The sequence below is a fragment of the Oncorhynchus kisutch genome, linkage group LG28, assembly GCF_002021735.2.
Source record: "Oncorhynchus kisutch isolate 150728-3 linkage group LG28, Okis_V2, whole genome shotgun sequence".
Taxonomy (NCBI): domain Eukaryota; kingdom Metazoa; phylum Chordata; class Actinopteri; order Salmoniformes; family Salmonidae; genus Oncorhynchus; species Oncorhynchus kisutch.
Window position 1 is genome coordinate 35,914,956 of NC_034201.2, and position 16,347 is coordinate 35,931,302.

General features: G+C 40.3%; 1 protein-coding gene across 1 annotated transcript in view; it reads left to right on the forward strand.

The window, feature by feature from the left end:
• Nucleotides 1-6,178: 6,178 nt before the first annotated feature.
• LOC109873297 (kin of IRRE-like protein 3) overlaps nt 6,179-16,347 on the forward strand; it is a 270,176-nt gene continuing 260,007 nt past the window's right edge. The window contains exon 1 of the mRNA XM_020464947.2: nt 6,179-6,718. Within this exon, the coding sequence (XP_020320536.1) occupies nt 6,673-6,718 (46 nt within the window). The 5' untranslated portion in view covers nt 6,179-6,672. The remainder of the gene's footprint in view (nt 6,719-16,347) is intronic.

Here is a 16,347-nt window from a genome sequence, read left to right on the forward strand (position 1 = left end):
ACAATGACCCAACACACCTCCAAGCTGTGTAAGGGCTATTTGACGGAGAGTGATGGAGTGCTGCATCAGATGACCTGGTCTCCACAATCACCCAACCTCAACCCAATTGAGATGGTCTTCAAGGCAAAGGGTGGCTACTTTGAAAAATCTCAATTATAAAATGTATTTTATTTATATATTTTATTTAATAACTCTAATTAAAAACCTGGACCCGTACAAATCAGCTGGGCTTGACAATCTGGACCCTCTATTTCTGAAACTATCTGCCACCATTGTCGCAACCCCTATTACCAGCCTGTTCAACCTCTCTTTCATCTCGTCTGAGATCCCCAAGGATTGGAAAGCTGCCGCAGTCATCCCCCTCTTCAAAGGGGGAGACACCCTGGACCCAAACTGTTACAGACCTATATCCATCCTGCCCTGCCTATCTAAGGTCTTCGAAAGCCAAGTCAACAAACAGGTCACTGACCATCTCGAATCCCACCGTACCTTCTCCGCTGTGCAATCTGGTTTCCGAGCCGGTCAGGGGTGCACCTCAGCCACACTCAAGGTACTAAACGATATCATAACCGCCATCGATAAAAGACAGTACTGTGCAGCCATCTTCATCGACCTTGCCAAGGCTTTCGACTCTGTCAATCACCATATTCTTATCGGCAGACTCAGTAGCCTCGGTTTTTCGGATGACTGCCTTGCCTGGTTCACCAATTACTTTGCAGACAGAGCTCAAATCGGAGGGCATGCTGTCCGGTCCTCTGGCAGTCTCTATGGGGGTGCCACAGGGTTCAATTCTCGGGCCGACTCTTTTCTCTGTGTATATCAATGATGTTGCTCTTGTTGCGGGCGATTCCCTGATCCACCTCTACGCAGACGACACCATTCTATATACTTTCGGCCCGTCTTTGGACACTGTGCTATCTAACCTCCAAACAAGCTTCAATGCCATACAACACTCTTTCCGTGGCCTCCAACTGCTCTTAAACGCTAGTAAAACCAAATGCATGCTTTTCAACCGGTCGCTGCCTGCACCTGCATGCCCGACTAGCATCACCACCCTGGATGGTTCCGACCTAGAATATGTGGACGTCTATAAGTACCTAGGTGTCTGGCTAGACTGCAAACTCTCCTTCCAGACTCATATCAAACATCTCCAATCGAAAATCAAATCAAGAGTCGGCTTTCTATTCCGCAACAAAGCCTCCTTCACTCACGCCGCCAAGCATACCCTAGTAAAACTGACTATCCTACCGATCCTCGACTTCGGCGATGTCATCTACAAAATGGCTTCCAACACTCTACTCAGCAAACTGGATGCAGTCTATCACAGTGCCATCCGTTTTGTCACTAAAGCACCTTATACCACCCACCACTGCGACTTGTATGCTCTAGTCGGCTGGCCCTCGCTACATATTCGTCGCCAGACCCACTGGCTCCAGGTCATCTACAAGTCCATGCTAGGTAAAGCTCCGCCTTATCTCAGCTCACTGGTCACGATGGCAACACCCATCCGTAGCACGCGCTCCAGCAGGTGTATCTCACTGATCATCCCTAAAGCCAACACCTCATTTGGCCGCCTTTCGTTCCAGTACTCTGCTGCCTGTGACTGGAACGAATTGCAAAAATCGCTGAAGTTGGAGACTTTTATCTCCCTCACCAACTTCAAACATCAGCTATCTGAGCAGCTAACCGATCGATGCAGCTGTACATAGTCTATTGGTAAATAGCCCACCCTTTTTCACCTACCTCATCCCCATACTGTTTTTATTTATTTACTTTTCTGCTCTTCTGCACACCAATATCTCTACCTGTACATGACCATCTGATCATTTATCACTCCAGTGTTAATCTGCAAAATTGTAATTATTTGCCTACCTCCTCATGCCTTTTGCACACATTGTATATAGACCCCCCCTTTGTTTTCTACTGTGTTATTGACTTGTTAATGGTTTACTCCATGTGTAACTCTTTGTTGTATGCTCACACTGCTATGCTTTATCTTGGCCAGGTCGCAGTTGCAAATGAGAACTTGTTCTCAACTAGCCTACCTGGTTAAATAAAGGTGAAATAAAAAAATTATGAACTTATCCTCTGCCACAAAGGTAACTCTGGGTCTTCCTTTCCTGTGGTGGTCCTTGATGGTTTTTGCGACTGCACTTGAATAAAGTTCTTAACATTTTCTGAATTGACTGACTTTTATGTCTTAAAGTAAAGATGGTCTGTTGTTTCTCTTTGTTTATTTGAGATATTCTTGCCATAATATGGACTTGTTTTTTTTGACCAAATAGGGTTATCTTCTGTATACCACCCCTACCTTGTCACAAAACAAATGATTGGCTCAAATGCATTAAGAAGGAAAGACATTTCACAAATGAACTTTTAACAAGACAGACCTGTTAATTGAAATGCATTCCAGGTGACTAATTCATGAAGATGGTTGAGAGAATGCCAATACTGTGCAAAACAGGAAAAGGGCGGCTACTTTGAAGATTCTCAAATATAAAATATATTTTGGTTTGTTTAACACTTCTTTGGTTACTACATGATTCCATATGTTATATTTCATAGATTTTTTATGTCTTCACTATTATTCTAAAATGCAGAAAATAGTACAAACAAATAAAAACCCTTGAATGAGTAGGTGTGTCCAAACCTTTAACTGGTACTGTATGTATAGTACCGTTCAAAGTTTGGGGTCACTTAGAAATGTCCTTATTTTTTTAAGAAAAGCACATTTTTTTGTCCAAGAATAGATTGACCAGTTTCATTTTGATCATGTAATCGAACCCACAAATGCTGATGCTCCAGATACTCAACTATTCTAAAGGCCAGTTTTATTGCTTCTTTAATCAGGACAACAGTTTTCAGCTGTGCTAACATAAATGCAAAAGGGTTTTCTAATGATCAATTAGCCTTTTAAAATGATAAACTTGGATTAGCTAACACAAAGTGCGATTGGAACACAGGAGTGATGGTTGCCGATAATGGACCTCTGTATGCCTATGTCGATATTGCATTGAAAATCTGCCTTTTCCAGCTACAATAGTCATTTACAACATGAACTATGTCTACACTGTATTTCTGATCAATTGGATGTTATTTTAATGGACAAAAAATGTGCTTTCCTTTCAAAAACAAGGACATTTCTAAGTGACCCCAAACTTTTGACCGGTAGTGTATATACAGTGTATATATATATTCTTTTACTCAACCTCCTTTTTGGTGTCCATATTAGAACAGTTTCAGCACGACTTGTTACAATCGCATGCTAACATTGAAGTCAAGTACACACGTTTGAAAAGCTCATTCGGGCCAGTTCAACAGATTTAAATTCAAGTGACTGTTCAGGATATGAACTTCGTCTCTAGAATTCATTGTACATGTGTTCTTAAATAATTATTTAACCACTATCATGCTAATGGATAAATTGTTGGATTCTTGCTTTAAACTGCCAACATCTATTTTAGATAGCTGGGACAACCCAAATGACAGTGGGGCAAAAAAGTATGAAGTCAGCCACAATTGTGCAGGTTCTCCCACTTAAAAATATGAGAGAGGCCTGTAATTTTCATCATAGGTACACTTCAACTATGACAGACGAAATGAGAAAGAAAAATCCAGAAAATCACATTGTAGGATTTTTAATGAATTTATTTGCAAATTATGGTGGAAAATAAGTATTTGGTCACCTACAAACAAGAAAGATTTCTGGCTCTCACAGACCTGTAACTTCTTCTTTAAGAGGCTCCTCTGTCCTCCACTCGTTACCTGTATTAATGGCACCTGTTTGAACATGTTATCAGTATAAAAGACACCTGTCCACAACCTCAAACAGTCACACTCCAAACTCCACTATGGCCAAGACCAAAGAGCTGTCAAAGGACACCAGAAACAAAATTGTAGACCTGCACCAGGCTGGGAAGACTGAATCTGCAATAGGTTTGAAGAAATCAACTGTGGGAGCAATTAATAGGAAATGGAAGACATACAAGACCACTGATAATCTCCTTCGATCTGGGGCTCCACGCAAGATCTCACCCCGTGGGGTCAAAATGATCACAAGAACGGTGAGCAAAAATCCCAGAACCACACGGGGGGACCTAGTGAATGACCTGCAGAGTGCTGGGACCAAAGTAACAAACCATCAGTAACACACTACGCCGCCAGGGACTCAAATCCTGCAGTGCCAGATGTGTCCCCCTGCTTAAGCCAGTACATGTCCAGGCCCGTCTGAAGTTTGCTAGAGAGCATTTGGATGATCCAGAAGAAGATTGGGAGAATATCATATGGTCAGATGAAACCAAAATATAACTTTTTGGTAAAAACTCAACTCGTCGTGTTTGGAGGACAAAGAATGCTGAGTTGCATCCAAAGAACACCATACCTACTGTGCACCGAGAAATGTCACATCTCTGTTGGAGATGCAATAAGCACAAAGAAACCCTAGTGCATACAGTATGATGTGGTCCTGTGATAAACTGACACCATTTTGGGATAATTTATGTGCTACCATTTCATTGTGTCTATGAATTTATATCAATCTCCATGATTACATCTGTTAAGAAATGGAAATCATTTGACAATTTGGAAAACATATGATGATCACATTAGAATGTTTTCTATAAGTGTGTGTTTTGTTTTTGTGTCCTGTAGAAAAATCATTTGGAATAAAAAAATACATGAAAATACAATCTACACAAGACCTTCTACTTGGCAGGTTTTGCATGGCTTAAGTTTGACAAATAGTTCCAAACCTCTCTTTCAATAACAGCTAGTTTTCAGTTTCCCCTTCCCCACTCAGACCACTCTCAGACGGTCCTAGCAAAATTCTTGCATGAGAATCTTTTTGTTTGTCAATTGACCATTTTAATGGAAAACCATTACAGTAAGGTACTTAATTGTTACCCAGAAATGATTTGATACAAATATAAAACGGCTGCATTGGGCCTGTAGCCCTTTCCTGCAGTCAATGACCAAAAGAAAAAAAAAACTTTGGCCTCATGGGTGGAATATTTCTCATAATTTCATAATGTATAAAAAATGTTTTTTTTGATGGTGAAAATTCAATGTTTCTATGTCAAACAGTTTTGTTATATTTCAGTCTTCCTTGATGTTTATGTGTAATATTGGGATGCAAACTTAAAATTGAATCCATTTCAACTCTATATCTGACATGGTACAGGTATCTTCTTTTTGTTAAGCCCATAACCATTTGTGAGGTGTATAATTTGGTTTCAAAGTAGATTTGTATAAGACTAGCAAGAAGTACTCTGTGTGACCCTGATTTAGCCCACTGCAGTACGTTGATATTGTGATGTTCGTGTGATGCTATTGTTCTTCAGTCATCTGAACATTTTTCTATTTACATTTGAAGGGTTATGCCATTACAGGTAGTTATGTTGGGTCAGAAATGGCCTTCAAAATATGACATGATACCGCTACAATGCTATGCCCAATTATTTATTTTTGCAGAGTAAAACTGCTAATACATGTCAGCGTTCTACTTGTTTAGATGTTTTCTCTCGCTGCTTGTGTGAAAACAAACAGCCCAAGTGATCAGGGAATAGCTTAGGGCTCCTCTCCTTTGATGTTTCAAAGCTAGCTTGTTAAAATGCAGGCACAACTAAAAGGCACTTATTTTTAGGTGAACACACATAGTGCATGTTGCTGGCTCTCTCTCTCTCTCTCTCTCTCTCTGCATTCATATCAGTCTCTTAAGGAAGACACACACTGTGTTCAACTGTACCTTGCAGGGGTTTGAGCTTTGTGAAGCTAGCTAGTGTGTTTCTGTATTCTGAGGGCATATACAATCAACAAAGAAGATGTTATTTTATGTTCTATCCTACAAATATATATTAGCCATTGTGAAGACTTGGGAACAGTCGAGATATGTTACTATTATTTTGTGCTTAAGATCCCTGACTGTATCTTTAATATATTGACTTGTCTTAACAATTATACTATTATTGTAAATGTTATTGCTTAACAAAGACAATCTCATAGAGGGATTTTTCGATGTCCTTTTTATATTATACAGTAGAGCCTGCTCATCCCCAGAGTTTTTCACTTCAGGAAAAGCAGCAATGGGGCTGAGCTAGACTGACTGGCAGAGAGAAAGGCTGGGAAGCAGGCAGAGAGGGAGGAGCAAAATATCTTAAGCACTCTCTCCACTTACTGTGTGTGTCTGCTCTACCCAGCGAGCAACAACGCAAGAGAGAGAGAGAGAATGACAGAGGGGAGAGAGCATGGGAAACAGAATGGTAGAGCAAGACACTGATTCACCGAGTATGTAAAAGGCAAAAAGAGAGAGAGAGAGAGAGACACAGAGAGAGACAGAGGGAGAGTGAAACTGTGCATAAAGCTGGAATGAAGCTGTGCCACAGGCAGCAGAGAAGACGAAGACTTGATCACTGGCAAACAGGAGACGATAGATAGAAAAAGAGAGGAGGAGAGAAGACGCACACACTCTCACACTTTCACCCTGACTGAGAGAGCAGCAGCTGAAGGAGGGAGCTACAGCACCAGCATCTCACACACAGACATTCACGCAACTCCACACAGTCTCTGAATCAAGTAAACCTCTGCTGCTAACTTTGTCTCGGTGTCAGCAGCATCTCACAGACAGACGGCAGGCACACAGGAGCAGACTTCTCCCCCCGTTACGTCTCTTCAACGATGATGATCCCTTTGGTGGTCCTGCTCTCTTGGATGACTGCAGCTGGTAAGTGAAAAGTGCTATCGCTTTCTCTTTCTGTATCTCTCTCTGTCATTCGCTCTATTTCCGTCTTTCTCTCTTTATTTTTCTCTATCTCCTTCCCTTCTGTGGCTCTGACTGATCTGTATAGAAGTGTTTTCTCTCTTCTCTCTCCATCTCTCACTCTTTCCCCCTCTGTCTCTACGTTCTGTGGCTCTGACTGATCTGTATAGATGGGGGAAGCTGTGTAATTGATATTATGTCTGTGATGGTCTGCTTTACTGTCAGCAAGTTTGGCTGCAGTTTGATGTGCCTTTACTGTAGCTCCTTCACAGTAGCGCTGAGTGATACTTGAATTCTCTACTGTGGGACTGTGGTGTAATGTCAGAGAGCTATAAGTCGCTTCAATGATTGATAGTGATGTCAGTGGTTTTGTATCGATATTGATTATTTTCTGTCCTTTAAAACGGTGAAATGTCCCGACTTCATATATTGCTGCATCTCACGTCTTGCAAGAAGGGATTTCTTCTTAGTTTGAATGAACAGGTGTGCTTGTGCTTGAGTTGAAATCATGCTTGAGGAGTTGAATTTGTACTTGTCTGCCATTACATTGATCTAAACATGCTCGCGTCGCTCATCAATGTGTCAGAGAAACACTTGCAGAAAGCAAAAAGACAGACTTTTTTTCTCCTTGAACACAGACTGGATGTTGGCTGTTGCACTCTGAGTGACACGGGAATGTCTGTACTTTGAATATGAAGTAACATTAGTTATCTCAAAAACTCTTGATGTTTCATGGATAGCTGTGTGACAGTAAGACATTTTTAACATTGTCATTTTTGTTGTTTCTCAAATATTTAGAAAATCAATTATTGACTCTACAATGCTGTCACACAGGTGCATGCAATACATTGTGTGTGTGTGTGTGTGTGTGTGTGTGTGTGTGTGTGTGTGTGTGTGTGTGTGTGTGTGTGTGTGTGTGTGTGTGTGTGTGTTTTTACATACACATAATTTGTTTTACAATAATTCCAAAGCTGTGGCTTGTGACAGTAAATGAGTGTTAGAAAAAGCAGATTTTAAAATACGTCCCTTCATTTCGATACATTCCCCCTCCCCTGAAATATCTTCCTCTTCTCTATTCCTGATAAACTCACCCAATTCCTCTGTTGCACCGTTGAACACCTATTCCACTTGCTCAGCCATACATCTCTGCTAGTCTAAATGGTAATTCCACAAATGTTATTGTTGGACCTAATGTTAAGGTTGGGAGTACAGAACCAGTCGTGTATGATTGAACAAATACTCCGCCTTTCGCCTTGGACATACAGAGTGTGCGGCACACCACTAATTTGATCTGACACTGGTAATAAAGCTTTTAATACTGCTGTCAGCAGCACTCTTTCAGGGATTGTGCATCAAACCTCAAGAGGGTGTCAGCTTTATTGCTTCGTTTTATGAGTATATGAGCGTGTGTGCCAGTGTCGGAAGCTAACAGAGGATTTTTCCCCCCCTTCTCCCCTCAGTAAATTGTAAGTTGGAGAGGTGGGGGGCATTTGCTATGGTTCCCAAATGGCTGCTTCACTCTCTAAGCTATGGTTTATTGCCCACTCGCTGTTGTGCAGACAGGAGGCTTTTGCAGCAGAACACAGCAATTTCCTCCTCCTCGCTCTCTGCACTCCGACTAAGTATTATAGAGTACAGGTGCTATGAATCAACAGTTAATATTGTACTTTAATTGGGGAATGTGCTCAGTGAAACCTTTATTGAACACTTCAAAACGAAAGACATCTGATACCTAACAAGAGGCCTGCCTATAGGTCAATATCTCTTCTCCTCTACAAGCATCTCTCCTCCGAACTGCAAGCTGTCAGAGCTTGGACAACTTTAAGCCCCTAATAACCAACATATATACTGTCAATTAGTCTGACAGTCACTGCTGGAACCTGCATCCCCATGTTAAGGCTTCTAACCAGTAAAGGCTGGTCATCACAGCCCACGTAAAGGGATCGGTAAATGCTCACAGGTGAGCTCGAACCAACCCCCAATCTCTTTTCTCAGGCGTCTGGGGGATCAAGTGCTCTTCCTCGCCGTCGCTTCCCTCTTGTGATACACTGATTGAGCGTTGTAGTTTGCATCCCTTGTTGTCAACAGAATCAGAGTGGTTGTCAAACAGAGAGGAGGGAAGTGGATGGGGGAGGGTGAAGCCTGCTATCTGACACCACATTTGGAGATGGCTGTCTTCCTCCGACCTTCTTATCGCTGCCATAGACTGGCAGTCGTCAATACTTCGGCAGTTCGACAGGGAGTTATTGTTCAGAGCGGAGCTGGCTTGTCTCTGATTCGAGAGGGAGTTGTTGTTCAGAGCAGAGCTGGCTTGTCTCTGCTATGAGAGGGTGGGGTGGAGAGAGAAAAGGCAGAGTGAACACGGTACCTAAATGTTTTAGCCCAGGCTGTTACACAACATGTGAAGGAAAGTGTTGGAGCTGAGACTATTGCCCAGTCCAGAACTATTGCCCACCCCTAGTACCTAATCCCTATCCCCTACCCCCTTGGCACTTCATGTAAATCTGATATTGAAAAAATTGATAGGTATTAGCAATATATATCTGCCCTCCAATACGCTAGGTGGAGTGTTTCTTATGCCTATCCAATCTTTTCAGAAATTAATTTAGGAGCTAGGGTAAGTGTTTCTGTGCAGGGCCTATGGAACTGAGCTAGACTCATTCCCTGGCTTAGAATAATGACTCTATCAGAAGAAATGTCTTTCTTAATTAACACTGCAGATACAGAGAAAGTTATGATAAGATGAATAGAAAATATATAGGAAGCTAAAGACAGTGAAAAGCAATGGATGGTGACTTCTATGAAATACAATGACGCTGAAAAGAATACAGATACTATACATTAAGGAAGTCTCGAGGCTCTGCTCGTCTTAGTTAGAATACCTCATGATAAGTTGTAGATCATACTATTTACCAAGAGAGTTTTCATCTATATCTTTAGTAGCTGTCTATTTACCACCACAAACCAATGCTGGCACTAAGACCGCACTAAAGGAGCTGAATATGGCCATAAGCTAACAAGAAAATATTCATCAAGAGGCGGTGCTCCTAGTGGCCGGGGACTTTAATGCAGAAAAACTGAAATCTGTTTTTACCTCATTTCTACCAGCATGTCACTTGTGCTGCTAGAGGGAAAAAAACTCTAGATCACCTCTGTGTGTCACCTTTAATCGACACACAGAGAAGGATACCATGCTCACCCCCATAACGCTATCTTCCTGATTCCTGCTTACCAACTCAAACAGGAAGAATCAGTGAAGCAATCAATAGTGAATAGATGAAGCGGATGCTAAGCTACAGGACTGTTTCGCTAGCACAGACTGGAATATGTTCTGGGATTCATCCGATAGCATTGAGGAGTTTACCACATCAGTCACTGCTTCATTAATAAATACATTGGCAACTTTGTCCCCACAGTGACAGCTCAGTTCCATAGGCCCTGCACAGAAACACTTACCCAATACAGATTTTTCTATTCTATTTATCCCATGTGTTTTTGTTTTTGTTGCACTGCTTTGCTTTGCTTTATCTTGGCCAGGTCGCAGTTGTAAATGAGAACTTCTTCTCAACTGGCCTACCTGGTTAAATAAAGGTGAAATCATTTTTTTATCCCAACCAGAAGCCATGGATTACAGGCAACATCCACACTGAGATAAAGGCTAGAGCTGCCATTTTTAAGGAGCGGGACATTAATCCGGACGCTTACAAGAAATCCCGCTACCCCCTCTGACAAACTATCAAACAAGAAAAGCTCAATACAGGACTAAGATCAAATCCTACTACACCAGCTCTGATGCTCATCAGATGTGGCAGGGCTTGCAAACTAGAAAATAAAAGACTCTAGGAGCTCAGATGCAAAAATGTAATTACCAACGTTTCGACAGCCAAGCTGTCTTCATCAGGGTTTGCAAACTATCACGGATAACAAACGGAAACCCAGCCGAGAGCTACCCAGTGACACGAGCCAACTTGATGAGCTAAATGACTTCCATGCTTACTTCAAGGCAAGCAACACTGAACCATGTGTGAGAGCCCCAGCTGTTTGAGAGCACACTCTCCGTAGCCGATGCGAGTAAGACCTTTAAACAGATTAACATTCACAAGGCCACAGGGCCAGCCGGATTACTAGGATGCGTACTTAGAGCAAACGCTGACCAGCTGGCAAGTGTCTTCAGTGATATTTTCAAACTCTCCCTGACCCAGTCTGTAATATGTACATGTTACATGCAGACCACCATAGTCCCTGTACAAATGACAACTGCCCCTTAGCACTCACATCTGTAGCCATGAAATGCTTTGAAAGGATGGTAATGGCTCACATCAACACCATCATCCCAGAAACCCTGGACCCACTCCAACTCGCATACTCCCCAAACAGATCCACAGATGAAGCGATCTCTATTGCACTCCACACTGCCCTTTCCTACCTGGACAAAAGGAACACCTACAAATGGAACACCTACGTCAGTCCCCTGGACTGAACACCTACCTCTGCAACCTCCCTCTGCAACTGGATCCGTGCCGCCCCCAGGTGGTGAAGGTAGGACATTGGAGCTAGGAACATAAGCATTTCACTACACCTACAATAACATATGCAACCAATAACATTTGATTTGCTTTAGATTTTTTAGACAACATCTGCCACGCTGACCCTCAACACCGGGTACCCCGTTTATATAGCCAAGCTATCATTGCTCATTGTGTATTTATCCTCATGTTACTATTTTAATTTTATTTTATATATATATTTGATGGATGTTCAAGGATGTTCATTAGGCTCCAATTAATTTCACCTGTGAATGGCATAAGACAGGCTATTTGGTTCAGCCGTTGATCAGTTAGATTTCAACTTTTATTCACACACTCAAAAAGAGAGCCAGAAGTTTGTTGAATAGGCAATGTGTTATAACTATGCTTTCAACCATCTAAAAGCACATCCAAATTCATATGGAAAAATTATGTCTGATTTTTGCCTTAGTCATGTAAATGTGTTGTCAGTACGCTTTCAACATTTTAAAAGCAGTTCAAATGGGAATAAAATGTCAGATATTTTTTATCTATACAAAAACTTAATGTGTTCTCACTGTGCTTGACCTGGATCGCAGTTGAGATTACATTGAAAGTACTGTACACACTGTAGTGCAAGTGATAAATGCTGTTCAAGATTCTGCACAGATTATTATTGTAATTGTGAAGATCTCCAGAGACCTGCGACCTTTGCATGCCATGTTGAACATGCACACTTTATATTTCCACAAGACGACATTTATAGTTACATTAACCTCAGTGTGTGGCCATGGATGTGTTACTCATTTTAAGGTTGAATGAATCCTGTTACATTAGTTTGTAAGATATCCTTAACTTTAGGCTATTTACTGTATTACAAAAGTATTATTGAATTGTGTTTGGTTGACAACGCAACCAAATATCAACATTTTAAGGGCATGAGCTTTCTCAAACTTCAGTCTCTTGACTGTCCATGTACTCATGATTATTAATGATGTTGTTGTTTTAATTTGCTTGTTTTTGTTGTTGTTGCTGTACAGAGCATTGAGATGTCTTCATGCTATAAAAGTTGAAAAAAGTGTTATTATTATTAGTTTTATTTGAGCCATTGACTTAATCCTATACCTTAACATTTATTTTTGGATTAGTTGGAGAAGTGAATCCAACATTTTTGACCGACCGGCTCGATCCTGTTTTATGTAGCATAATTTGAAATTGTGTTTTTACATTTGATAAAAGTAGAGAATTATATATCATAAACTACAGTTGAGGAAAAATGGGAAAGTAATTCTGCTTTGAACGCTGCTGAAATTGTAAACTCACTTTTGAGAAAATGGCCCTTGAATAGTTTGGTACCTACTGGAGAGCTCTTCGTTGTCTACACCCATTCGGAATTGTTCACACCCTCTTAAGCTTTAGCCCCACCTATCTCTTTAAGGATTCACATGTGAGGCTATGTACTAAACAACCAAAGGTTTTAGGACTAAAGGCTGGTTTTATACTACGGGTGTGTTAGTAAATTTAATCTGGAGTACAAGAGAGTACAAGAGATTGTCCGTTCATAAAATCAGAGCGTTTCGCTTTCGGAGTGTTCAGAGCGCACACTGGTCGCTCTGGCCGAGGAGTAGGGTTGATCCAAGCGTTCTGACCTAACAACAGCAGTAAAGCATCCAAGCTAACTGGGTAACGTTGGCTAGCTTGCGCGCTACTTCCAGACTCAAATGAGAGAACAGCTCACTGACCCTTTTACTTGCCCTAGCAGAGTTGGTTAGGCTGTTTTATGTTATCCAGAGCATTGGTGAATACAACTGTGCTGCTGGCAACAATTTAATTAGGCTTTTTTGGCAACGTTTACTCTTTACGTTTAGACATGTAGCTAGCTAGCTAACTAAACAATAACCTTAATCTCAACTCACAATGTTACTACCCAGCATGCATCTGCAGGTCGTATACATGGGTGGACCTCTTACCCGTCGTATACATGGGTGGACTCTTCTCCCTCTCTGTCACGGATGCCATGGTTGCCCTTTGTTTGAATATGTAATCCTGTGACAGGTATTTTATACCACAGTGTCTTCTCTTTTTGACAAACACCAGACTTTTCTCAATCTCCTTAGCTATCATACTCTAATTCCACTGATTTCAAAACTCAGTCCTCCAGAAAGTGGAAAGCAACACTTATGCATTTATACTACGTGATATCTTTCAAAAAAGTGCGTTAGAAAGAGTTACCTACACAAAATGACTAGCTCATGTTATAGACAGAAGCGCGCTACATGGCAGACCAATCCAAACTCATCTCTCAGCATGTCCAGCCAACTCATTATCTCGGCCAATTTTCCTTGGCTAAACCAACTAGGCTCCTAATTAAATAATTGTATTCATATTTACAGATGGCATACGAGTTTGTTGTTATTTTGATTTTAAAACATTTTTCACGTTCAAATGACGCTCCAGTGAAGTAGTGATGCTCGCATACGCCTTGTTTCCTGAAACGAGTCACATTTGTTAACGCGACAAGATAAGACTATTTACTGTATTACAATAGTGACATTGAATTGTGTTTGGATTGAATTGTGTTTGGAGATGTATATTTTGTACCACTGATTTAGTCAGGCTTTAATTCCAGTTTGTCTACAAATTAATAAGTGATATTAGAGGTCGACCGATTATGATTTTTCAACACCGATACCGATTATTGGTGGACCAAAAAAGCCGATACCAATTAATCGGCCGATTTTTTTTTTGCATATATATATATATATATATATATATATATATATATATATATACGTATATATATTTGTAATAATGACAATTAAGACAATTAAGACTACTGAATGAACACTTATTTTAACTTAATATAATACATAAATAATGAAACATGTTCAATTTGATATAAATAATGCAAAAACAGTGTTGGAGAAGAAAGTAAAAGTGCAATACATGCCATGTAAATAAGCTAACGATTAAGTTCCTTGTCAGTGTCACGATCGTTATAAGGAGTGGACCAAGATGCAGCGTGGTATGTTTCCATCCTTTATTTTGGAAGAGAAACTTGAAGCTCAAAGTAGTGCTCGCAGGCAACTATACCTAGACAAGTTCCCACAAAGCACAATGGGGAAATGCCAACGATAAACAGCTGCTTCTGATTGGGAACCATACCAGGCCAAAAGATATATGTATTCACCTAGATAACCCACCCTTAGTCACACCCCAACCTAACCAACATGGAGAATAAAAAGCTCTATGGTCATGGCGTGACACTCAGAACATGAGAACATATGAAAGCTAGTGGTTCCTTTTGACGAGTCTTAAATATTCCCAGTTAAAAAGTTTTAGGTTGTAGTTACTATAGGAATTTATAAGACAATTTCTCTCTATACCATTTGTATTTCATATACCTTTGACTATTGGATGTTCTTATAGGCACTATAGTATTGCCAGCCTAATCTTGGGAGTTGATAAAGTCATAAACAATGCTGTGCTTCAAGCATTGCGAAGAGCTGCCGGTAAACACAGGAAAGTGCTGTTTGAATGAATACTTACGTGCCTGCTGCTGCCTACCACCGCTCAGACAGACTGTTCTGTCAAATATCAAATTATAGACTTAATTATAATATAATAAACACACAGAAATATGAGCCTTAGGTCATTAATATGGTCAAATCCGGAAACTATCATTTCGAAAACAAACCTTTCTTCTTTCAGTGAAATACGGAACCATTACATATTTTATCGAACTGTGGCAACACCAAGTCTAAAAATTGCTGTTATGTCATAATTATGTAAAATTCTGGCAAATTAGTTTGCAACGAGCCATGCGGCCCAAACTGTTGCATATACCCTGACTCTGCGTGCAACGAACGCAAGAGAAGTGACACAATTTCCCTAGTTAATATTGCCTGCTAACATTAATTTATTTGAACAAAAAAATATGCAGGTTTAAAAAAAATATTCTTCTGTGTATTGATTTTAAGAAAGGCATTGATGTTTATGGTCAGGTATATTCATTCAACGATTGTGCTTTTGTTAAATCATCACCCGTTTGGCTATGTAGGCTGTGATTCGATGATAAAGGCAGGCACCGCATTGATTATATGTAGCGCAGGACAAGCTAGTTAACCTAGTAATATCATCAACCATGTGTAGTTAACTAGTGATTATGTGAAAATTGATTGTTTTTTTATAAGATAAGTTTAATGCTAGCTAGCAACTTACCTTGGCTTCTTGCTGCACTCGCGTAACAGGTGGTCAATCTGCCACGCAAAAATGCAGATTACCGATTGTTATGATAACTTCAAATCGGCCCTAATTAATCGGTCATGCCGATTTATTCGGTCGACCTCTAATTGATATGTTGGATTCATCTCCATCTCAACCAAGAATCTAAGTTAAAGATTAAGACTAAATCAAATCAAAATGTATTTAAAATTCTTTGAATGTTTGAATTTATTTTGGCCTATTCTTTAAATTCCATTTTTGGTTAAGAAGGAGATGTGTATCAACATATTAATTATCAACTTAAAGATTACATTTGAACTCAACCAAAGCTTGAAACCCATTGTCTGTTTTTAGTTTAATCCTGGGTTGACTTGAAACAATAGCTGTTGATGACTTTGCAAATGCTATTTTAGCCTAAATGGTCTCACTGATGATATACAGTATTATCAGGACTCAGAATAAGACCCAGATGCAGACAGTTCGAATCACAGATGTTTATTGACAAAACAGGGGGTAGGCAGAGGTCAGTTATCCAGAGCAGAGGCAGTAAGGTACAGAACGGCAGTTAGGCTCAGGGTCAGCGCATGCAGAATGGTCCAGAAACTACATAACATTGAAGAGCTGACGTTGTTTCAAAGTTACAAATTCAACATATTTTAAACAAGTTTAGCCAATGTTGTAAATTGGTTACCATGAAAACATGATCCTGTGGTTGAAATGTACCCTCAAAACAACACTTTATGTTGAGGTATTTTTTTCAACTCCAATGTATTTTCGACATAGATTCCACGTCACAGTCAACGTTGAAATAACATTCATTCAACCAGTTTGTGCTCAGTGGGCAATCAACATTCAAACAATTAA